The 23,501-nt window shown below is 48.7% G+C and overlaps 10 protein-coding genes across 10 annotated transcripts; 4 read left to right on the forward strand and 6 right to left on the reverse strand.

Moving 5' to 3' along the window:
- Window positions 1-822: 822 nt before the first annotated feature.
- Window positions 823-1,877, forward strand: N7473_010343 (uncharacterized protein; the record flags this gene model as incomplete). The annotated part of the gene is made up of 4 exons (XM_057156282.1): window positions 823-1,042; window positions 1,108-1,415; window positions 1,471-1,633; window positions 1,699-1,877. 4 exons carry the CDS (start codon window positions 823-825, stop codon window positions 1,875-1,877), a joined length of 870 nt encoding a protein of 289 aa, XP_057004937.1.
- A 480-nt stretch (window positions 1,878-2,357) lies between these two features.
- N7473_010344 (uncharacterized protein) lies at window positions 2,358-2,753 on the reverse strand (the record flags this gene model as incomplete). Its single annotated transcript, XM_057156283.1, has 3 exons — window positions 2,358-2,490; window positions 2,554-2,582; window positions 2,637-2,753. The coding sequence occupies 3 exons, from the start codon at window positions 2,751-2,753 to the stop codon at window positions 2,358-2,360; spliced, it is 279 nt and encodes a 92-aa protein (XP_057004938.1).
- A 1,527-nt stretch (window positions 2,754-4,280) lies between these two features.
- Window positions 4,281-5,043, forward strand: N7473_010345 (Zn(II)2Cys6 transcription factor domain-containing protein). The gene is made up of 2 exons (XM_057156284.1): window positions 4,281-4,630; window positions 4,698-5,043. The coding sequence occupies exons 1-2, from the start codon at window positions 4,490-4,492 to the stop codon at window positions 4,941-4,943; spliced, it is 387 nt and encodes a 128-aa protein (XP_057004939.1). The 5' UTR covers window positions 4,281-4,489; the 3' UTR covers window positions 4,944-5,043.
- Window positions 5,044-6,303: 1,260 nt separating this feature from the next.
- On the reverse strand, window positions 6,304-6,771 carry N7473_010346 (uncharacterized protein; the record flags this gene model as incomplete). Its single annotated transcript, XM_057156285.1, has 1 exon — window positions 6,304-6,771. One exon carries the CDS (start codon window positions 6,769-6,771, stop codon window positions 6,304-6,306), a length of 468 nt encoding a protein of 155 aa, XP_057004940.1.
- Window positions 6,772-6,780: 9 nt separating this feature from the next.
- Window positions 6,781-8,532, reverse strand: N7473_010347 (uncharacterized protein; the record flags this gene model as incomplete). The annotated part of the gene is made up of 1 exon (XM_057156286.1): window positions 6,781-8,532. The coding sequence occupies one exon, from the start codon at window positions 8,530-8,532 to the stop codon at window positions 6,781-6,783; it is 1,752 nt and encodes a 583-aa protein (XP_057004941.1).
- Window positions 8,533-13,230: 4,698 nt separating this feature from the next.
- N7473_010348 (Zn(II)2Cys6 transcription factor domain-containing protein) lies at window positions 13,231-13,982 on the forward strand. Its single transcript, XM_057156287.1, has 2 exons — window positions 13,231-13,575; window positions 13,637-13,982. Exons 1-2 carry the CDS (start codon window positions 13,435-13,437, stop codon window positions 13,880-13,882), a joined length of 387 nt encoding a protein of 128 aa, XP_057004942.1. The 5' UTR covers window positions 13,231-13,434; the 3' UTR covers window positions 13,883-13,982.
- Window positions 13,983-14,395: 413 nt separating this feature from the next.
- On the reverse strand, window positions 14,396-15,145 carry N7473_010349 (uncharacterized protein; the record flags this gene model as incomplete). Its single annotated transcript, XM_057156288.1, has 1 exon — window positions 14,396-15,145. One exon carries the CDS (start codon window positions 15,143-15,145, stop codon window positions 14,396-14,398), a length of 750 nt encoding a protein of 249 aa, XP_057004943.1.
- Window positions 15,146-15,996: 851 nt separating this feature from the next.
- On the reverse strand, window positions 15,997-17,068 carry N7473_010350 (uncharacterized protein; the record flags this gene model as incomplete). Its single annotated transcript, XM_057156289.1, has 2 exons — window positions 15,997-16,061; window positions 16,159-17,068. The coding sequence occupies 2 exons, from the start codon at window positions 17,066-17,068 to the stop codon at window positions 15,997-15,999; spliced, it is 975 nt and encodes a 324-aa protein (XP_057004944.1).
- Window positions 17,069-19,343: 2,275 nt separating this feature from the next.
- N7473_010351 (uncharacterized protein) lies at window positions 19,344-20,849 on the forward strand (the record flags this gene model as incomplete). The annotated part of the gene is made up of 1 exon (XM_057156290.1): window positions 19,344-20,849. The coding sequence occupies one exon, from the start codon at window positions 19,344-19,346 to the stop codon at window positions 20,847-20,849; it is 1,506 nt and encodes a 501-aa protein (XP_057004945.1).
- Window positions 20,850-21,439: 590 nt separating this feature from the next.
- On the reverse strand, window positions 21,440-23,366 carry N7473_010352 (general substrate transporter; the record flags this gene model as incomplete). Its single annotated transcript, XM_057156291.1, has 5 exons — window positions 21,440-21,857; window positions 21,935-22,551; window positions 22,617-22,804; window positions 22,879-23,054; window positions 23,140-23,366. 5 exons carry the CDS (start codon window positions 23,364-23,366, stop codon window positions 21,440-21,442), a joined length of 1,626 nt encoding a protein of 541 aa, XP_057004946.1.
- Between the last annotated feature and the right edge of the window lie 135 nt (window positions 23,367-23,501).

A 23,501-nucleotide genomic window follows, 5' to 3' on the forward strand; every position in this document is an offset into this window, starting at 1 on the left:
CACTCTCAAAGCCCTCTCTCCCTCTCACGGGGATAGGTTTCAGTGCAAGGACCGGAGGGGCGGCGACGGCGGAGATTGAAATTGGTGGGGCACGCATAAACAAATTAACCGCCATGCTGCCCGACTTGACCAAGCACGGAACGGGAAAACAATTGCGTGATCACATGACCCATAGTGGGATGAGATCGCGTAACTTAAGGCATAGCTCGTCGGATAAACTATAATCCCTTGAGGCCAGTTTCGGTAATGATTATTGTCAAGTCAAGATCCGTAAAGGTCCCGTAATCCCTTCTATATCACGTGATTGCCGTCCTGTCCCACGCCTGTCCTGCTATCGTCTTCACTATTAGCCCCAACCCTGCCCAAACCTGCCCAGCCCTGCACAACCCTACACAGCCCAAGGTTGATGATGCTGCAACGCCTCACGCAGCGACTGAAGCACTCCATTTTTGGGCGAGCGCCATCTCCGGTTAGGAAATTTTCCTCTCCAGGCATTCTTCTCGACCCAAATAACAAACTGGAGGAGGAAAATTTACGAGGATACTCGCCAGAGCATTTCTACCCCGTGAGAATCGGTGAGGTATTTCGCTCAAGGTATCAGGTGGTAGGAAAACTTGGCTATGGAGGTCATTCGACAGTGTGGCTCTGTAGAGATCTACAGTAAGATGTAATGCCAGCGACTTAAGATTCAGGGCTGACACGGAGTAGGCAGCATGTCTATGTTACATTGAAAATGTACGAGCACGACTCTAGCCATGGAAGGAGAGAGAAAAAGAGGTGTACAGCCATCTCAGAAACGTCAAGTCTAGCCATACAGGCTCTATGCTCGTGCGACGCGCAATCGACGACTTTCAAATTAGTTCTACCGGAAAAACCTACTCCTATCAGTGCCTCGTGCATCCTCCTTTGGCTATGAGTCTATGCGAACTACGTCATCGTACCTTAGAAAAGGTTCTCCCGGAAGACTTACTCAAGCCAGTTTTGATCCATATACTTCTTGCTATCGACTTTCTTCACACGGAAGCCAAGATTGTTCATACTGGTATAACACTCCTAATCTCGTGATATCGCGCAAATATCTGAAATTTCCTATTGACTTAATTACAGATATACAAGAAAATAATATCATGCTCAGTGTGGAAGATGAGTCGATTCTAGTCGATTTTGAGGAAGCAGAAAAGACCAGCCCGAGCCCTTGCAAAATTGTTGAAGATCGGGTGATCTATTCCTCCCGAGATTTAGAAATCCCAAAGGTGCATGGTCGTCCTATTTTATCGGACTTTGGGGAAGCTCGCCTTTGCTCAAGCTTAGGCAAGCAGTGGGAGGACGTTCAGCCTTTGGTTTACCGGGCTCCGGAGGTCCTATTACGGATGCCATGGAATGAAAAAATTGATATTTGGAACATAGGGGTCCTTGTATGCATACATCGCAACATAAGTCTCGGTTTGCCAATTACTAACCATTCGTTAGGCCTGGGATCTCTTTGAGCAGAAGCATCTCTTCTACGCCCGCGATTCAAACAGGAACATTTCAGACAGCCATCACCTCGCAGGGATGATAGCAATCATGGGCGCGCCACCAAAAGAAATGCTTCAAAATAGCGAGTATGCGATGAAGTTCTTCGATCGTGACGGTAAGAGTATATGTCCTCGTTCTTCTATTGGCATTCTGCAGGCGCAACTAATGGTTCAAAAGCAGGTCATTGGATAGGTACCGCCGAGATTCCTTCTATATCTCTGGAGAAGCTGGAGGGTAATTTGCAAGGTACACAACAAACTTTGTTTCTCTGCTTTATGCGGAAGATGCTCCAATGGCAACCGGAAAATCGAGCATCTGCGAAAGAGTTACTGGCGGATCCTTGGCTGAAGTCAAATTAATTCAGTCTGGTCTTCGAATGATTGAATGCTTGTAGTATCGATTATGCGTATTGGTTCATATACGTGTTGAGAAGGAAAAGAAGAAAGACTAAGGGCGCACTAGCCGCCCAGTGTTAATTATGCTCTTCACTCGTTATAAAAGTCCCTACATATGTGAATAAGTATATTTACATGGCCAGTGTATCCTATCCGGTACACTATATCTGGTATGGGATGTAAAGGCGGAAAAGGCTCATTAAATAAAGTCAGCAGGATCTAACCTTGCAGTCAACACCAATGCCCTATACGGAGCCACAGTAGATCCCCTTGCGCCCTCCCACCAAAGTAAAAACATGCCGTGAACATCGCCCATAATCGTTGTCTTCTTCGAATCCACGAACGAATCTTACCAGCTATAATTTCTTCCGGTCCTATACGTTCAATTCGCCGAGTACATATTGGGTCTAGCTTCCTCTGCAACAAATGCATATCGATCTCGGCCTACCGACGCACTGATTCATCTTGATGGACATGGATTCGATCAATGGTTTTTTTATCCTCGTTTTTCAGACGGACCGAAAGCACGTCATCTGGATCACTCGGATCGTCATAAGACCGGTGGGGTGAAGATCCCCTACAACCGAGTTAGCTTTTTACGAGCGGGCAGTGAGAATATATACTGGGTCCAACTTGATACCTGATCTCTGCAAATTTAAAATTCGGATTCTGTTTCGTTCATCAGATACATAATCAATTAACTTGTTCGATCAGATTACCTACTTTCTGCTCTTCGCTCTTCAGAACGCGATCCATGGGCCCTTGCCATGAAGGTGGAAGGTCCTCCAACTTAGTTTTTCCGAGGAACTGATAAAGTCGTTGTGTCGTTTGCTTAAACATCACGAGTAAAATGGTCAAGAGCTAGTTTGATGTTTATAGGCGCGGTTTAATAAAAGAGATGTGAAAGGGAAAATGATTGTTGAAGAACAGCTTATATAGGCTCAAGGTGGATATCCTGGACTTTATAGACAAAGATACTATCAAAATAAGGCATCTATGCTTGTACCTAGAGCCTCTAACTCAATGTAAATTGTTGATAAATTTTTCCCGGGATCACTGTTTCATTGGTTTTCGGGGGGTTACAGCCGCTCAATTCTACCAGCCGTAAGCGCCCTGGGACAGATGATCACCCCAAGGGTTGCTATTTCGTTCCCTCGAGAACTAAGCGCTCAAGTGGATGCAAATGGGTGCTGGGCAGTGCAAGGGGGCAGTACAGGGAAAAGAGACCTCCCCACTTCCACCGGGCCTCCCTAGGGAAAGACGGAGTTGAAGTGTCACGTGGTATTGATTAGCTATCATCAAGTGGAAGCTGGTGTATCTCATGACTTTTCTGCGTAACAATATGCTTGCCGTTGCATAATCATGGACTACCTTTGCCCAAGGCGATATTGAAGTCAGCCTCGCCGTCGATTGGCCAATCCAGGCTGGAATGTGACTGTTTATGCAGTGCCAAGAGACGATGGGTTTCAGCCATATCGATGTGAACCAATAATGTTGCATCTAAGCCCAGGGAGAGAGGGGTCAGTGCGGTAATTGCGCGACGGAGGGTGAGAATCACCCGCTCTCACCCGGCTTCTCGCCCTATCTATTACGCACTCACCCTATCCCACCCCTAGTCGCGCGACCTTAAAGCGGCGCTCACCCTAAACTCACCCAGGCGGCACCCACCCGACTATCTGCCGCACATAAGCCACGCACCATTTGCCAATCTTAGCAAATAAGGTAGGTTAGCTTGGTGAGGAAACGGATGATCGCCGCTTTATAGTCGCGCGCGGGTGAAAGCGGGTGATTCTCACCCTCTGTCGCGCGACCACTGCTAATTTTGCTGTTAGACCTTGGACCACATGGGCGCGGCAATACTATACAATCTTCAACCCTGTGCAGTCGTTTAAGCTTCTATTTTTGACAAGAAAATATGCAAAGCACTTTCATATGTCTAGCGTCCTCTAACCGCCTTGCCTGATTCAAGGATCATGTTGTTGTGCTCTAGATCCAATATGTGGGTTGATTGTTTTTAATTGTGACTAAGCATTATACATGAAAGGTCTCTGGCTTCCTTGTGAACAGAACTTGGAGCCAGTCCAACAATACCACAACGGCTGCGGGCATCGGAGTTACCCAAAATCAGGTATGAGGGTTTTCCATAACCCACTTGCACGCTACTTGAACCACCTAGATCTCAATATTTTCTTTGGCCCTATTGACGCTTTCTTCGTCTTACAATTTTAAGAATTCAAATGTACACCTGAGAGGAAGGCTCCTTGGTTCCCCTCGATTCCATAGTAGACTGGGGACTGGCAGGTAATTGAGATGGGATGCCAGCGAATCTGTCGAGCTCCGGGTCGCACTAGCCAATCCCACCGTAGGATGGAGCCACAGTGGGTCTTCATGGTTCGTTCTTTGTTTGCTTGATAGCAAACAAAGAAATCGTCGAGCATGAGGAGGAAAACGAGAAGTTCTGCTTTGCTTTACCCCTGATTCCTTGAGACACTCCTTGATCTTGCAACATCTCTTCTCAGACCTAGCCCAGTTGCAACCTTCACTTAGTCTTTATTTGATACCGAGCTCAATCCACAATGGGGAAATCCAAGACCTTACGTACGCTCCTCCCTGCGGAAGATAAGCGCATAATGCAGTTTTCAGAAGCAGGCTCGGGTAAAGAGATGCGACGCAACATTTCGCTTGCTTGCACAGAGTGTCAGCGAAAGAAGACTAAGGTCTGGTCTAATCCCAGAAAAATAACTGCTGAGTTTGACGACGGACTAACATCATAAGCTGGAATAGTGTTCTGGAACAACGCCGTGTACAAGATGTGCAACCAGTGCACAACAGTGTCTATATGATGAGACCAGTGACCGTAGGCGCAAGGAGTACACAGCCGGGCTGTTGAAATTTCACACTGCTCTTCGTCAACTGGCTGCTACCCTGCGCTCTGCAGCTCCCGAGGAGCTATCGTGGTTGGTCTGGCAGGTTCAAAGCTTGCCAACGGATCAAGATGCAGTCGATTACCTTATTCAGATGTTGGGTTAATACACGTGCATGGACTACCATAACAACCATGGGAGTCAGCAATACTGTCTGTTGACATGCGCATTGTGCCTTGCTGAACAGATGGAATGATTTTACATAGGATTGAGTTACGGCTTTGAATTTTCTCTGCGTATTTGCCTACCACGTCTCCGATAGTTTGTAGTTGTATGTGAACCCGGTTGCTTGTCCCAATCGTGTTTGATTTCAATTGTTTAACCTCAACCGAGAAGAAAATACTCATATATATATGCTTCTATATATGGTGTCTTTATGGACCTATGCAATGACTACCGTTTTCCTCCGGAAGTTATGACCTGCTGGATTATCGATTACAGATTACACGAGTTTTGCATCAGTCCCCTTCGGAGATCGCCATTCAAATGATAGCACTAAAGAAGGTCAAGGCTGCAAGAATCACGGCGGCGATTGCAAGTGCGTATGAGCCTGCCGACAACACTGCCTCGAGGCTCTGCAGAATCGCAGTAGATATTGCGACAACACAGGTAAGGAGCAAGGAGGCTATGACAAGAGATGAAATATAGCGGACACGCCAGCCCTCAATCAATTGAAATTCGTACATTACTGAGACCACTGCCAGCTACGGACGCAGACAGCATGAAGTCACTCATACGTCGCCTGGAACACCTTGCGAGGTTCAGAATGACAAGAGAGTTAGCCAATGCCGGTGTGCGGCCGGGCACACTATCAAGTCTCATCTCGATCCAGGTAAAGAATGTTCGCGAGAGCCAGAAAGTGTCAGATGAACCAGAAGAATGGCTTCCCCCGGCCGAGATAGGAGAGTGGATCACGGGGATTCATGAGGTGCCCGAGAAGACGATGTTCCGTATCATAATTGAGAATCGGCCAAATTGAACAACAGCTTCACCATCGCCTCATACCGGTTCTGTGCAGCGAATCCGAGCGCTGTCACACCGAGTGTATCCTGAGCGATAGGGTTAGAGCCCTTTTCAATGAGGTCTTTCGCTCTTCTTCAAAATAATCGATCAGATCTGTGAGTGCACCCGGCACACGCTTGAGTAACTGATGCAGGAGGGATCGGTAGGGCCCAAGTGGAGCTCTCTGAAGTTCATCGCCACGACCATGGAAAAAGAAGTAAAACGCATGAGTGTCCGCATCAAGAACGGCCGGAACTACTTGAAGAGCATATTTCATATGTGTTGACTTTCCGGATCCTGGTTTCGCCTTGATCCATAGCAGCCCTCGATACTGCCACCTCATCGGTGATTTGGATATCGGTTCCTCGTAGGTCAAGTAGGACCTTCATCACAACCTCTCCACTTTCCTCATTCCCCGCGGCGGCGACCACAACCTCCTCGCTGATATAAATATCGATTCCTCGTCAGTCGAGTAGAAGCCGCATCACAGCCTCTGCACTTTCCTCATTCCCCGCGGCGGCAACCACAACCTCGTCGGTGATTTGAATATCGGTTCCTCGTCGGTCGAGGAGGAGCTTTATCACAGCCTCCGCACTTTCCTTATTCCCCGCGGCGGCGACCATAATCTCGTCGGTGATTTGAATATCGGTTCCTCGTCGGTCGAGAAGGAGCTTCATCACAGCCTCCGCACTTTGCTCATTCGCTGCGGCGGCAACCACAACCTCGTCGGTGATTTGAATATCAGTCCCTCGTCGGTCGAGGAGGAGCTTCATCACAGCCTCCGCACTTTCCTTATTCCCCGCGGCGGCGATCACAACCTCGTCGGTGATTTGAATATCAGTTCCTTGTCCGTCGAGTAGGACCTTCATCGCAGCCTCTCCACATTCCTCATTCGCCGCAGCGGCGACAACTACCCTACTAGTGACTTCCATAGCGGTCCCTTATAGGTTGAGCATAACCTTCAGCACCGACTCTCCACATATACTATTTGCCATAGCTGCGAGAAGCACCCGATCCGTGATTTTCATATCAGTTCCCTGTCGGTCGAGTAGCACCTTCATCATAGCGCCTCCACTTTCCTCATTCCCCGCGGCGGCGACCACAATCTCCTCGGTGATTTGGATATCGATTCCTTGTCGGTCGAGGAGCAGCTTCATCACCTCCTCTCCACTTCCCCAGTTCTCGGCCGCGGCAAGGACCACCTTATAGGTGATCTGGATATCCGATCCTCGTAGGTCAAGTAGGACCTTCATCACAACCTCTCCCCTTTCCTCATTCCCCGCGGCAGCGACCACAACCTCGTCGGTGATTTGGATATCGGTCCCTCGTCGGTCGAGGAGGAGCTTCATCACAACCTCTCCACATTTTTCGTTCCCCGCGGCGGCGAGCACAGCCTCCTCGCTGATATAAATATCGGTTCCCTGTCGGTCGAGTAGCACCTTCATTATAGCGCCTCCACTTTCCTTATTCCCCGCGGCGGCGACCACAATCTCCTCGGTGATTTGGATATCGGTTCCTCGTCGGTCGAGAAGGAGCTTCATCACCTCCTCTCCACTCCCCCAGTTCTCGGCCGCGGCAAGGACCACCTTATGGGTGATCTGGATATCCGCTCCTCGTAGGTCAAGTAGGACCTTCATCACAACCTCTCCACTTTCCTCATTCCCCGCGGCTGCGACCACAACCTCGTCGGTGATTTGGATATCGGTCCCTCGTCGGTCGAGGAGGAGCTTCACCACCTCCTCTCCACTTCCCCAGTTCTTAGCCGCGGCAAGGACCACCTTATCGGTGATCTGGATATCCGCTCCCCGTCGGTCAAGTAGGAGCTTCATTATAGCCTTTCCATTTTCCTCATTCCCCGCGGCGGCGACCACAACCTCGTCGGCGATTTGGATATCGGTTCCTCGTCGGTCGAGGAGGAGCTTCATCACAACCTCTCCACATTTTTCGTTCCCAGCGGCGGCGAGCACAGCCTCCTCGCTGATATAAATATCGGTTCCCTGTCGGTCGAGTAGCACCTTCATTATAGCGCCTCCACTTTCCTTATTCCCCGCGGCGGCGACCACAATCTCCTCGCTGATTCGGATATCGGTTCCTCTTCGGTCGAGTAGGATCCTCATCAAAGCCTCTCCACTGCTCTGATTTTTGGCGGCCGCGAGGACCACCTCGTTTAAGATATAGATATCCAGTCCTTGTTGGTCGAGTAAGAGCTTCATCACAGCATCCTCACTACTCCAATTTTCTACAGCGGCGAGGACGACATCGTCAGTAATTTGGATATCGGCTCCTCGTCGGTCGAGTAGGAGCTTCATCACCGCGTCTCCGTTTTCCCGGTTTTTCGCGGCGGCATAGACCACCTCGTCGAGTATTTGGATATCTGCTCCTCGTTGGTTAAGTAGGTGCTTAATCATATCGTCCTCGCTCTGCCAATTTTCGACGGCGGCTAGGACCACAACGTCCGTTATCTGGATATCGGTTCCACGCCGCTCAAGTAGGAGCTTCATTAAAGCCCCGCCACTTCCCTCATTTTTGGCAGCCGCGAGGACTACCTCGTTAGTGATTTGGATCTCGGTTCCTCGTCGGTCAAGTAGGACTTTCATCACAGCCTCTCCACTCTTCCAATTCTCCGCAGCAGCAAGGACCACTTCCTCACTTATTTGGATCTCGGGTCCGCGTCGGTCAAGTAGGACCTCCATCACAGCCTCTCCACTATTCCAATTCTCCGCAGCAGCAAGGACCACTTCCTCGGTTATTTGGATCTCGGGTCCTCGTCGGTCAAGTAGGAGTTTCATCACAGCCTCTCCACTATTCCACTTTCCCGCTGCAGCAAGAACCACTTCCTCACTTATCTTGATATCGGCCCCTCGTCTGTCAAGTAGGAGCTTCATTACGGCCTCTCCACTATCCCAGTTTCTCGCAGCAGTAAGGACCACCTCTTCCGTGATTCGCATATCGGCTCCTCGTTGGTCGAGTAGGAGCTTCATCAGAGCCTCTCCACTGTTCCCGTTTGCCGCGGCAGCCAAAACCACGTTATCGGTAATTTGAATATCGGTTCCTCGCTGATCAAGTAGGAGCTTCATCACAGCATCTCCACTCCTTCCATTTTTGGCAGCCGCGAGGACTACCTCATTCGTGATTTGAATATCGGGTCCTTGTCGGTCAAGCAGGACCTTCATCACGGCCTCTCCACTATTCCAATTTCCCGCAGCAGCAAGGACCACCTCTTCTGTGATTCGCATATCGGCTCCTCGTTGGTCGAGTAGGAGCTTCATCACAGCGTCTCCACTTTCTCCATTTGCCGCGGCAGCCAAAACCACGTTATCGGTAATTTGAATATCGGTTCCTCGCCGATCAAATAGGAGTTTCATCACAGCCCCTCCTCTTCCCCAATTTTTGGCGGCCGCGAGGACTACCTCGTTAGTGATTTGGATCTCGTTTCCTCGTTGATCAAATAAAACTTCCAAAACATCCTCCCCGTTCTCCTCATTTCCTGCGGCGGCCACAACAACAGCATTGGTAATCTCGAGCTTGGGGCTTCCAAGTTCCAGAAAAAAGGTAATACCTGGGGCAGGCCCCATGTAGAAGCCCAAAACAGAGCGGATGTCGTTCGCCACATTAGAGACTCCCAATCCTCTTTAGATCGATGGTGTTGAATCCAGGATGAGAATCGGCCATGCCACACTTCGCATAGTTCAGCCGCCTTACAAACCAAATCTTTGTCCATTATTGTGAGCTGTTGTGTATGGTATATCCAGTGATTTGCAGCGTAGTTGAGGAAGTCCTCCCCCTTCTCTTCCGATGTTGCATTTTTGGGGTGCTCGCCATAACCCCTCTGGAAATCCTGGAAGCGGAGATATGTTATGCAAATATTCGAAAGAGCTAGATGGGCTTCCTGTATGGAAATTGAATGTCTCCATCTTCCTGGTGACCCACTTTCGCCTCCCTTTCGAAGAAGGAACTCCCTCGCTGTCTGGTGGATAAGGTAGACACGGGAGTCGATTATGCTGACAAACAACCCGCACGCCTCGCGTATCCACTTTCTCCTCTCAACTAGACCTTCAAGGTCCAAGTCATCGTAACACCTTGAACCTGGTTGAATCTCTAGCGCAACATCGATCTCCGACAAAGTCAAAGTCCGTGGTGCTGCCACAATGATCTCTAACAATCTCCGTCCATCTCCTTTATTCTCTTCATCGCATCGTTGTAAGATCTCTTCATAAGCCTGCTCCACATCTCTAGGAAGTTCATCGATCCGTCGCAGCAACTTCCTTTTCGTGAGGCCAAGACATTTCTTCAGCACATCCAATGTGAGATACAGCCAAAGATAAGTAGTATTCGGGATTTCAGAAAATCTATGTTTTAACGCTGTTCGAATGTCGTTGCTGAGTTGTCGTTTTTCAACAATCTCATCGACCTTAGCCTCCATGACCACGTGTATCTCCTCACTAATCTTCTTCCATTCAGCGTCCGCCGCCAACCGAATTGTTGGATAGCGATTCGTTAAGTCGCCGAATCCCCATTCGATGTCCCCGTATGGACGGCTTGTAACGAGAAATTTCACTCTCCATCTCGATCGGATATATCTTCTTTCTCGAGATCTGGTGTAAAAACGCTCGAGCTCTTTGATGAGTCTATCACGGTCCGGCTGGCGGCATTCGTCAAGCGCATCAAGGATACAGATCACATCCCGAGTAGATGCGAACGCAACAGATAGCCACAGCTGCCACAGAGTGCTGAAGTCTAATTTGAGTTTCTCTTTATGCTGTCGTATCAGTTCTTCTGCATACTTTTGGAAGAGATCTTGCTGGGTGCAAAACAACTGATGTAGAAGGGCGCAGATTGCCGTTGCGGAGTTGTTTTGCACTTCGTTATCTTTGAAGAAAAAGTAGCAAATGGCGGCCGACCCATCACCAACCAGTCTATCATCAATCAAAGCCTTTGTGAGCACAGACTTGCCGCAGCCAGGGTCTGCTGAGAGCCATAAGAGATCGTCTTGGCTGCTGCTCTTCCATTCTTGGAAGATCGGATGGTCCAGAAACCATCTACATGTGTCTTTCACACGTGAAGGGTTGATTTCCTTTTGATCTCGATACGGGGAGGTAAAGAAAAAGTGAGGCCCAACATCTACAACCAATGTCGCCATTTTAGTTATGTAACAGCGGTTTGCCGCTGAGGCATGTATGCTAGAGGAATAGTATACCTGGAGGGGAGTTTATGCTTCCATAATTTATTCCCACCTGAAGCCCCGAATTAGTCCCTGTGAGTGACGCTGATTCCATACCTAAAGTCGCAGACGATGTGATTGATGCCTAAATCATGGAAGTTGCTGGACACCAAGTGAGGGGAAGTGTATTGTAGAACCACGTGATCAGACTGGAAGAATCGGCCAATGAGAAGCCGAGGTTTTTGAAGGTGGTTATGCCAGTCGAGGAGTGCGAGTTGCAGAGTCACCTGTTATTGATAAGCTGCCAGCGGGCATTGAGTGGGCACGGTTATTCATCTGTATTTGGAACATAGTACTTCCGGCCACAGGGAGAAAGAGAGTCAAGCGGGGCTGCTGCCTTGTCCCAAATGCTAATGAACGCTGTCCATATCTCACACCTTTCCTACTCTTGTGGCGGTGTGCTGGTATGACCAACTTTGCTCACACGATCAAGTACGGACTGATGCTGCAGCATAGGCTAGTCGAAGATGCTCAAAGAAGTTGTTTCGGCATGGTGTGGATTTGTCACCACGCGGATTATACTTTTTGCCTTTACAGGACATTGATACTTAAGTCAGTTAATAGCTGGGATTCCTAAGACAAGAAAACAAATTGATATCTGTGTGATGTTCATGGTCTCCAAGCAAACTACTTTGGCCCAAGGCGGCATTCAAGTCAGCCTCGCCGTTGATTCAGCGAATCCTGGGTCGGAATATGCTGGTGCCAAGAGACCGCAGTTTCAGCCAGGTTAAGGGAAGCCAATAATACTTTTTCTCAGCCCCCATGAGAGGGTTAGTGTTTGGTTCTGAAGGTACGGCTAGCCAGTGTTTGTGACTAGTCTTCTGTGACTGTCGCCCAATGAATGCTTCGTCTGGTTTTCTCAGGAATGCGTGCCTAGCAATTATTTGAGTTGATACTGGTGTATCTCACGAATTTTTTGTGTATGGTGGCCGTTGAATAATCATAATTGATCATGGGCACACGACCGAGTACGGTCTTCATAGTGCTCTGGCACATGGAGGTCGAAGGTGCCCAGCCCTAGTCTTGTCACGTGATCTAAATTTGTCAATCGCGGAATAGTCACGCCGTACTGGATGTCGATGTCCAGATTGTTGGTGGCCTGGGCACTTGCAGAGGAGTTTGGCCCAAGGCGCTGTTCGAGTCAGCCTCGCCGTTCATTTAGCCAATCCTGGGTTGGGATTCGACGGGTATACGCAAGTGCCAAGAGACTGCCGTTTCATCCAGGTCAAGGTAATCCAATAACACTGTTTCTGAGCCAAGCCGAGAAGGTCAGTGCGGTGGTCGCGCGACGAGGGTGATTCTCACCCGCTCTCACCCAGCTTCTCACCCTGTCTATTGCGCACTCACCCTATCTCACCCCGGTCGCGCGACCGTAAAGCGGCGCTCACCCACTTCTCACCCGGGCGGCAGCCACCCGACTATCTGCCGTACATAAGCCACGCAGCATTTGCCAATCTTAGCAAATAAGGTAATTTAGCTTGGTGGGGAAACGGATGATCGCCGCTTTATGGTCGCGCGACTAGGGGTGAGTAGGGTGAGCGCGCAATAGACAGGGTGAGAAGCCGGGTGAGAGCGGGTGATTCTCACCCTCTGTCGCGCGACCACTGCTAATTTTGCTGTCAAACCTTAGACCACATGAGCGCGGCAATCCTGTACAATCTTCAACCCTATGCAGTCGTTTAAGCTTCTATTTTGAACGCAAAAAATATGCAAAGCACTTTTACATATCTAGCGTCCTCTAACCGCCTTACCTGATTCAAGGATCATGTTGTTATGCTCCAGATCCAATATATGCGTTGATTGATTTTAATTGTGGCCAAGCCTTATACATGAAAGGTTTCTGGCCTTGTGAAAAGAGGTTAGAGCCAGTCCAGCAATACCGCAACGGCTACGGGCATCGGAAATACCTAAAATCCAGAATGAGGGTTTTCCATAACCCACTTAAACGCTACTTAAGCTACCTAGGTCTTGATATTTGAAGCAAGATTTCCTTTAGCCCTATTGACGCTGTGTTCGTCTTACCATCTCAAGAATTCGAATGTGCCCCTGAGAGGAAGGCTCCTTGGTTGCCCTCGATTCCATAGTAGACTAGGGACTGGCAGGTAATTGTAGACGGGATGCCAGCAAATCTGTCGAGCTTCCGGACCGAGCTAGCCAATCCCACCGCGGGATGGAGCCACAGTGGGTCTTCATGATTCGTTCTTTGTTTGCTTGATAGCAAACAAGAAATCCTCGAGCATTAGGAGGAAACCGAAAAGTTCTGCTTTGCTTTACCTCTGATCCCTTGAGGCACTCCTTGATCAACAATTCTTCTTAGACCTAGCCCAGTCGCAACCTTCACTTAGTCTTTATTTGATACAGAGCTCCATCCACAATGGCGAAAATCAAGACCTTACGTACGCTCCTCCCGGCGGAACATAAGCGCACAATGCAGTTTTCAGAAGGAGGCTCGAGTAAAGGGATGCGGCGCAACATTTCTCTTGCTTGCACAGAGTGTCAGCGAAAGAAGACGAAGGTCTAATCCCAGAAAAAGACTGCTGAGTTTGACGACGGGCTAACATCATAAGCTGGAATAGTGTTCTGGAACAACGCCGTGTACAAGATGTGCAGCCAGTGCACAACAGTGTCTATATGATGAGAACAGTGATCGTAGGCGCAAGGAGTACACAGCCGGGCTGTTGAAATTTCACACTGCTCTTCGTCAACTGGCTGCTACCCTGCGCTCTGCAGCTCCCGAGGAGCTATCATGGTCGGTCTGGCAGGTTCAAAGCTTGCCAACGGATCAAGATGCAGTCGATTACCTCGTTCAAATGTTGGGTTAATACACGTTTATGGACTACCACAACAACCAGGGGAGTCAGCAATACTGTCTGTTGAGTTGCGCATTGTGCCTTGCTGAACAGATGTAATGGATTTACGTAGGATTGAGTTACGGCGTTGATTTTTTTCTGCGTGTTTGCCTACGACGTCTCCGATATCTTGTAGTTGTTTGTGTACACGGTTGCTTGTCCAATTCATGTTTGGTTTCAATTGTTTAGCCTCAACCGAGAAGAAAATACTCAAATATATGTTTCTATATAATTTGTGCCAGTAAGCCTGTCTTCCAAGTAGGCCGAAGATGGGGCCATGTTTCTTTTAAAAATGACCATTTGAAGGTGTTTGATTGAGATAAGCTATTGAGGATAGCAAAAGGAAAAGATGATTTTTTCCTTCCGATTGAGTTTGTTTTTGTGCTGACGTAGGAATTCCAGGTTGTGGACGGTGTCAAGCGTCGACACATGGTCTGCCCCAAAGAGCTTTTCCTTACCAGCCAGCGCCCGCCGGAACATTTGCTCTCATTCGTCAAGTTCGCCTTGTTTGACATGTATAATCCCGAGATTATTTACACTTTCGAGGGTCAGTCTGTGATCCAGCCCCAGAAGTATCTCTCTCCTAGCTAGTGCTCGCTTGTGCATCTGCATCGCCTCATCCAACTTGCCCTGGTCACAATACAATACTCCAAGATTGTTGATGGTGTTAACTGTCAGCGAGTGATCAATTCCAATTGTCTGTTCCTTCCCAGCTAGCGCGCGCTTATACTTCTGCTCTGCCTCGGCTAGCTTTCCCTGGTCGTGAAAGGTAATCGCGAGATTGTTGACAGTGTCGAGAGTCGACGTGTGGTTCATACCGATCGTTTTCTCCTTATCGGCCGGCGCACGCTGGTGCAATTGCTCTGCCTCGTCCAGCTTTCCTTTTTCGTGGTAGAGATTCCCTAAATTGTTGACGGTTTCAAGAGTTGACGCATGATCCATCCCGAGCGATTTCTCGCACCAAGCTAGCGCCCCCTGATATAGCGCCTCTACTGCATCCAGCTCTCCGCGGGCGAAATACACATTCCCGAGGTTGTGGACAGTATCAAGAGTCGACCTGTGGGCCGTACCAAGTGCTTTTTCTCTACCGGTTAGCGCCCGCTGGTGCATTTGTTCTGCCTCATCCAGCTTGCGTTGTTCGATATATAGAAGCCCGAGGTTGTTGACAGCATTGAGGGTCGACGTGTGGTCAGCTCCGAGTGCTTTCTCGTACCCGGCGAGTGTCCGCTTGTACATATTTCCCGCTTGGTGTAGCTTATCTTGGTCCCTATATAGATTCCCGAGGTTGTTGACTATCAAGGGTCGACGTGTGGTCCGCTCCGAGTGCTTTCTCCCTCCCAGCAAGCGCCCGTTGGTATATATGCTATTGTACAACTTACCAACTTAACCTTTCCAATTAGTTATTCAAATTTTCGGACTGAGCGTTAATACACAGGGATGGATTATACAACAACGAGGGAAATCAGCAGTACTATTCCGTTAAATTGCGCAATATGCCTAGCTGGACGAAGAATCGCTCTATGTATTTGCCTGCCATGCGGGGTTTTCAATTGTTTTACCGAGAAAGAGACAATGAGATGGATATTTCTACATATCGTGTATTCATAAGGCAACGTCTCGCCGACCACTCGATGGTTATTGAAATTACTTACTAGCAATTAATAGGGTGTTTACGTCATGTGCTGTAGAGGCGGCGGGTTCAACGGTAATTGCATTGCTGAGATGGTAGTGACATGGGGTCGAGAGGCCAATCAAATCCCCTTCTCTAATGTTACTCCATACTCCGTACTCCGCCCAGCAACCCAAAAGATAAGTGGAGTTGCTCTGGTTTGGCCCTTAGTCCAAGAGTGGACAGGATATAGTGCCGACCGCTATTGCCTTCTATATCCAGAAACACAGACATGTTCTTTCACACCCTAATCACATGATACGCCAAACGTTATAAAGAAAGGTTCGTATTGAAAAAATTGTTCCGGTTTACAGTCATATTGCATTAGTATTTGCACTGCAGTACCTTGGTATGCCAAGGGACCCACTATTTTTCTGCCGGAAAAAACTCCATAACATTGATTTGCATACAAAACCCCTTAATAACTAGTGTGCCAGCCTTCGTACTTGATAACCTCCTCTACACGGTGTGGCATCGTCTCCGCTAGGTTGACAAAATGACGAATAGTCAGAATTTTCCCATGCATACTGCGCTGTTTCCACTAATTCTACTAGTGTAGCTTCGTTATTCGGCATCTCACGTAGATCAGGTCGAATCCTTAGTATATCGGCTTTAAGAAGCGCCCAGAGGTTCTCAATTGGATTGAGATCAGGCGAATAGGGGGGCCATTCCATCACAGTAATATTAAGCTGGATAAGTAAGGCCTGGATGATTCTGGCAGTGTGTGTAGGCGCGTTATCGTGTTGGAATATCGCATCCTCGTTATCCAATAAGGTAGGGAGTATTCTTTGGTAAAGATCGTGGATAACCTCCTTAGTGATACCCTTTTTATCTGCATTTGGATCGCCGGATAGCGGAATAAGGCCAGTCTTGCGTGGTGAGCCAGCGAAACAGGCCCAAAACATCTGCTTAATCTGTTTCCCCTTTGAAAGTGTCACCTGGACGCCATCTTGCCGCTCTTGAAGCTGCTTCCAAGGAGGAACGAAGCTCCATTCCTTTCGTGCGCCGCATCCACGCTCAATCGTAGTCTCATCCGACCAGAAAACCCTTTTCCAATCCTCCGGTGTAAAGTGGCGATAGGTAAGGGCCCATTGAAGACGCTTCGCAGCGTGGATAGGGGTAAGGTAAGGCCGTTTCATCTTTCGCCATTTCCGAAGACCCATTTGATGCGTTAGTCGCCAGATCGACGTCGCGTGGACCTTATAATCAACCACACTTAGTAGATCCTCGCGCGTAATAGAGGGATTCGACTGAATAGCATCATACACACGATCTCGGTCCTCTTCGGTAAGCTTGCGTGGTTGGCCAGAACGATATAAACTAGCGCTATTTCGCCGCTTCGATTCCATTCGAAGGGTATAGTGGATTGTTGATAGTGGAATATCAGGAAAGCGATATTTTTTGATGCGTCGGCCACCCCATTTATTCGTGAATTTGAGCTCGCAGATACGCTCACGCGTATAGACGTCTAGTTCAGGGCCACGCGCCATATTGCTAGCGATATATGTAAAGGGGGATATAGCCCGTCAGCGCGTTTAATCAATAATCAAAGGGGGTAAGGGTAGTTGAATAGGGTAGGCGGTAGGAGAATAGCGGTGTGGGCAAGAAGTACTACAGTGCAAATACTAATGCAACGCCACTGTACACAGTAACAAGGCTGAAAGTATAGAATTGTATAGTCATGTACTGTACTACTACCTGTCCAAAAATAACCCCTGATCCATATCCAAAAATAGCCCCCCACTCACCATGCCGTCGTTCGTCCATACCCCTCCCAACCTAGCAACTGCATTACCCAACCTCCTTACAAAGTGGCCAGAAACATCGATTCCTAGCAGCGTCAGATGATTATTCATCTGTGCTCCTGTGGCGCTTGAGCTGAATTGGCCCCTATTATGATCCAATCTCGGGGGCTGCCAACCTACAGGCAGGGAAAGTGTATGCTCAAGCGCGATTGTCAGCCACTTGGGCCCAAGGCGACCTTGAAGTCAGCCTCGCAGTCAATTTGGCCAATCCTGGTTTGGAATTTGGGTGTATATGAAAGTGCCAAGAGACTACGGTTTCAGCCAGATCGACATGAACCAATGATGTTACTTGAGTTCAGTTGAGAGGGTCAGTGCGATGATCGCGCAACGTCGGGAGTGGGCCATGTTTCCTCGAGTTCCGGTGTGCTGCCTAAGGCAGGATTAAGGGGTCGCTCGCTGTTAACGTGAAATTGATCGTGTCTCTTGGATCTGCTGCGAGGCGCGCTTCAACTATCCTCACATCCCGGACACACCCGTGTAATCGACTTAACTTAGACCCAGATTGAGCGCGAATTCGTGGCATGGTAAATGATTAAAGAATGTAGGTGGGTAGGAAGACGCGATTCTAGATGAGGTGCGCAGCTCGGGCGGGAATTACATTATGCCGTGTGCCCCCCACTCTCACATAAGCACCCGAGGTCACATGTTGAATTGCGGCCGTGCCATTTTCTTGGCTGAGCGTTAGGAAGAGAGAGACCTTACGCATCAGTCGCAAATAAAACATGCTATTCTGAACATGGGTTCAGAATATAATTATGGCGCCATTGCTGGCATCCAAGTGGGAGTCAACCATGGGACTATCACGGCAGAACTCCGTGCGCCTAAGCGACACAAGACTTTTCACCGCGACAGATCACCCACCTTGAGGCACGATGAATACACCGTTGCCTGGTTCTGCACGTTGCACATAGAAATGGCAGCAGCTCAAGCCATACTAGATGATATTCATCGGCCATTGCCAATCCATGCGGATGATACGAACATCTACGTGCTGGGAAGTATCAAGCAACACCAGGTTTTCATTACATGTTTACCAACAAAAGAGCACTATGGACCAAACACCGCGGCAATTGTTATAACCAATATGAAATGAACATTTCCGGGAGTTCGCGTCAATGTGACGGTCGGAATTGGCGGTGGTGTGCCTAGCAAGTGCAACGTCTTTCTGCGTGATGTCGTCGTCGGCACAAGGGTGATGCAGTATGATCTTGGTATGATCTTGGAAAATTCGCCAGAGATGGAACGTTCCAGCGAGCGGCAGTATGCAGAAGTCCTGATATCTTTCTTGGAACAGCCGTGTCAGCTTCGACTAAGTGTGTTAGAGGGTGTCAAGAAGAGAGGACAGTGGCTAACAGGCTGAGTATTATGATATGCAGGTTCATGAGTATTCTGCAGGCAAGCCACTATAGGATCCCCAGTCCTTCACTTAATCTCGAGGACGTAGTTGATGTTCACCTTCCTTGCACTAACATCCGTCCGAGTATATACTGATATGGCGGCGCCGCAAAAGTCTGTGACCCCCAAAGTATCGCGCTAAGATTCTGCCAACAATTTGCATCCCCGCCACTTAATAACTAGAGAAGAAATCCTAGGCGCAGTCATTCCCAAGGGGGAAGTTTGAGGCAGTATGGAAAAAAAACATATCCGCGTCACAATCTGAAAACGGATAAGACACATCAGTTCCACAGGGTTCTTCCAGTGAAAGATGGAATCACCTAGTAAGAGTTTCGGGTTGTCCACATAGGCAGGGCCTAGACCGCGCTTCAAATTTCCGTATTCGGATTCAGCCCAACCACTTCAGTTTTGAGCCTAGTCACCAGCCCTAACCGAGAGGCTGTTAGTAACATAACGAGACTTATCCTCTGTCATATATCACTGAGTTCGGAAACCAGCAAGCTCAGGTTTTATTCCAGATTTTTCTTCACTTCCAAGAAGTCGGTTCAGACATTGCTCCTTCGCCATGGCGAACCGGTCTTCCTTAAGACACTGCACGAGCAAACCACGAGTCTTTATCGTGTCTGACATTTCTAACGAGCCCGATGATGCCGAGTCACTCGTTAGATTTCTGCTCTATGGCAATGAATTTGACATACAGGGTCTTGTAGCCTGCACGTCATGCTGGATGAAGACCAATGTTCATCCCGAGGACATGCACAAGATTATCGACGCTTACGCCGAAGTGGTGGGCAATCTCAACAACCATGTCCATCCGGAGAACCAATTTCCTACCGCCAGCTATCTACACTCTATTGTGAAGCCAGGCCCCGCAGTGTACGGGAAGCAGGCCCTGCAGCCAAACTTCCATCTCAGCGAAGGCTCCCAGCTGCTCGTTGACCGCGTCGACGCCTCAGATGATGCCCTGTGGGTCCTTTGCTGGGGCGGGACCAACGTACTCGCCCAGGCACTTCAGTACGTTCAAAAAGGGCGATCGAAAGACGAAGCCACAAAGTTCTGCTCCAAACTTCGCATATATGCGATTAGTGACCAGGATGATACCAGTCATTGGATCAGGATCACCTTCCCAAACATTTTTTACATCTGCTCGCTACATGCCTGGAAGGAATACCCAATGGCAGCCTGGACTGGAATTTCAGGAGACCTACTTGCCCCCCTGGATGATGGCGCACCTGATAAGACCAAAATCACTAAGGAGTGGCTCAAGAAGCACATTCAAATCGGCCCTTATGGTAGTGTCTACCCTGACTACTCTTTCATCATGGAGGGTGACACGCCTACCTTCCTATACCTCATCCAGAACGGCCTCGGATCCCCCGAACACCCACACTGGGGTAGTTGGGGAGGCCGTTACGGGCTGGTCGATTTAGGAGGCTCGAGCAAGCATTATGCCGATGTAAAGGATGAGGTGGTTGGGGTGAATGGCATGAAGGCTTTCTCAAGCCAGGCAACGGTCTGGCGCTGGAGGGACGCGTATCAGGATGACTTTGCCGCCCGCATGCAGTGGACATTAAGTGCCGACCGATTGAAGGCAAACCACGCCCCAGTTATTATCGTCAATGACAGCACGGCTGGGCCGGAGCATCTGTACATCGAAATCGAAGCTGGCTCCCACATTACCTTGGACGCTAGGGAAAGTTATGACCCCGATGGAGACGAGTTATCATTCCAGTGGTTTCAGTACAAAGAGCCAACCAGGACACAAAGCGACGTTCATTGGCACTTTGTTCCAGATGTCGAGGTTGAGCTTGCCGATGGAATTGAGCCAAGTGGAGCCATGGTTCGAGTTCAGATACCACCAGCGGAGTTATGTGCCGTGAATATTCTCACTGGAGAACCACTTGAGAAGGGCCAGATCTTCCACTTGATTCTTGAGGTTAAAGACAGTGGAATTCCAAGCATGAGAACGTATAAGCGCATCGTTATGCAGATTACAAATATAAAGGGGTTGGGGGCCTTAGGAAAAGCGTATGAGACAGTAACAGAAGCTATTGAGAACAAGGAAAGATAAACTAGATCATTCAGAGGAATATCATGCGAGCTCACAATATCTGTGGCAGTTATACTTCAAGGTCAATAGTTTTTCGTGCGCGCGGGAATTTAATATCAATGAACAGTATAAGTGGAAATGACCGTTTAAGTGAAGTTGACTGCAAACACCTACATGACTACCCGTTCTAGATACGAGACTACGATGGGCACTTGATATTGTCGTATAGACGGAATGCCGGTTTTATTAGCTAAGACAACCTGCAGCCAGATCATTTACTTTGATGTTGAATAATTCAAAAACAAGGCGCATTGCCTTGCCTAGCGCTCATTTTTAATTTGAGACGCCTGTGGCAAAATTCTTAAAAAATCCGTAACACTCTAAATCGCTTTTTAGTGATTGAAGTAAACAGGAAATTTTGTTTTTATGATAGATTTTGCTTCGGCCATATGTACAAAAACATCACATAACTTCGTATGGCACAGGCGAAATCAACTACCACCTCATAGCACGGACTTTATTGCCAGGTATGTTGACTCTAAACGGATCGAATGTCACGCTGCCAGGGTCCCAACACATACGTCCTCCTATCAGCCCCACGTATGTTCGCTTCATTTCGCTGGCTCGGCCGTGGCGTTATTTCCAGACTCATTAGTCTTACCAAATTCCCTCGTCTTCGCCCCAATCCTGAAAAGGTAGTTGAGGCGGACATATGTGACGTCCTTAGTCTCTGGTATCTCAAACCAGGATAACACCAAGCCCACAATACAGGTCCCACAGAACACAAAGCCAGTCTTCCCGCCTAGGTTACCTTCGTCCACATTGTAGATGTATGGAACACAAAAGTTAAATATCCAGGACACGAAGGCGTTGATAAAGAATCCAATACCAAGCGTCTTGGCCCTGAGACGAACAGAGGGAACTTCGGCGGCAACGATGGGGTACGCAGTGGAGACACTCAGGCCACCTACGAAGCCTGTGAGGATAAGCGACACGCCAATGTAACTATTGAGAGGCTTATGATCAGCGCTGGACGCGAATAGTGAGTCTGATAACAATCATCACGGACGATTGGGGGAGGGCAAAGAAATGGAGCACGATCTTACTTTGTAGCTATGGTGGTCTTGTGGAAGCATCCGGCGATGCCCATTGTTAGAAAAAGGATGGCGGCAGCGACGAAGCCAGACATAATGGCGGTTCGCCGACCGACCTTCGCAAGGACGATCCATCCTAATAGCGTGACAAGAATACTTAGCCCGAGAGAAATCTGATTGATGGCAAGGGCTTTAGTTGAACTCATTCCGGCCATTATGAAAAAGTAGGTAGAGTTCGCAATCAGTGAGACACCCATGAATTGTTGCAGTGAATTGATGAGAGCCACGATCCTGGTGCGACGTAGGTCGCTGCCCTTGAAACAGTCGGAATACTGAACCGTACCGAATTCAATGGACGTGGAGCGTTCCTGCTCTATAGTGCGCTGAATGTCTTGGATGAACCCGGCCACATCTGATCTCGAGCCGTGGAGTCGTTTTAGCGAATTCTCCGCTGCGGCCAGATTGTTCTTGTGAATCAGCCAGGACGGGCTCTCGGGCACGATAAAGGCAGTGATAATCGCAAGGCCAGAAAATGCCCATTGCGATCCAAAGGGTATCTTGATAGCCATTTCCGTGAAATTCATGACCTGACCAAAGATGACTGAGACAGACATGATCTGTCCAACGATCTAGAAAGGGCTGAAATCAGCTGAGGCCTCGGCGTTACGTCTTCAAGAATCAAATTGTGACTTACGACAAAGAGAGGGAAAATGCCCAAGAGAATTGTTCGGAGTCGAGGAGAGGAGATTTCCGAAACGTAGGTCTGGCAAGTTGACATAAGGATACCCATTCCAATGCCCAGAATAATCTTTGCAGCCAGGAGAGCCCCACGCCTAGCTTCAAGACTGCCAAGCTCAGGGGAAGCGAATTCAAGGGCTCCACCTGTTTTCCTCATATCGAGGTGTGTCTCAGCTTTGCCACGGGTTAATACGGGGTTGTTTTCGGCATGAACGTACCAATGGCAGCAATAACACCACCTACAAAGAACATCGGCCGCCGTCCAAATTTGTCCTGAAGAAACCCGTTTGAGGAGGCGCCTATCATGATGCCCAAGGAATTCATTGCCGACCAGAGCCCCTGCCACATTGCTGGCAGAATGAGTGCCTCGCCAAAGTAAGATCCATAGTACATACTAAATTACGATGTATGTCAGTAACCTGATGAAAATTCCAACAGGCGTATAGTGTACACCCGCCCTTGATATCCAAAAAACTCACGTAAAAGCAGGCAGGGCTGTAATCGCTCCTTGCATCAGGACATCATAACCGAATAAGAGTGCGCCACTATTAGCAAAGAGGGCATACATGAAGGCGCGTCGGTGTTCGAGAATGAGCTTCCAAAATGGTTGCGAGCGCTCCGTGACTGTAACTTCCAAGTCCTGGATAGTTTCAAGCTGGGCGACATTAGGCTTTGCACCCGTGAAGCTAGGGGTGGGAGAGCCCATGTTTCGTGACAACCGGAGTGAACAATGGAGAGCTTGGAGACTTTGATTTGAATAGAGTGTGTACTGTAGGATATGAATATACAAACAGGTTCTGATATCGAAACCGAATGAGGGCTGTATCGTATGGTAGTTGAT

Source organism: Penicillium subrubescens (genome assembly GCF_028828155.1).
Source record: "Penicillium subrubescens strain IBT 31985 chromosome Unknown utg000007l_segment0_segment0, whole genome shotgun sequence".
Taxonomy (NCBI): Eukaryota; Fungi; Ascomycota; class Eurotiomycetes; order Eurotiales; family Aspergillaceae; genus Penicillium; species Penicillium subrubescens.

Excerpts from the sequence above, each read along its gene's own strand:
- N7473_010345 (XM_057156284.1), top strand. The coding sequence starts at position 4,490 with ATGGGGAAATCCAAGACCTTACGTACGCTCCTCCCTGCGGAAGATAAG. Across the intron at positions 4,631-4,697 it reads GTCAGCGAAAGAAGACTAAG|TGTTCTGGAACAACGCCGTG; the intron begins GTCTGGTCTAAT and ends AAGCTGGAATAG.
- N7473_010348 (XM_057156287.1), top strand. The coding sequence starts at position 13,435 with ATGGCGAAAATCAAGACCTTACGTACGCTCCTCCCGGCGGAACATAAG. Across the intron at positions 13,576-13,636 it reads GTCAGCGAAAGAAGACGAAG|TGTTCTGGAACAACGCCGTG; the intron begins GTCTAATCCCAG and ends AAGCTGGAATAG.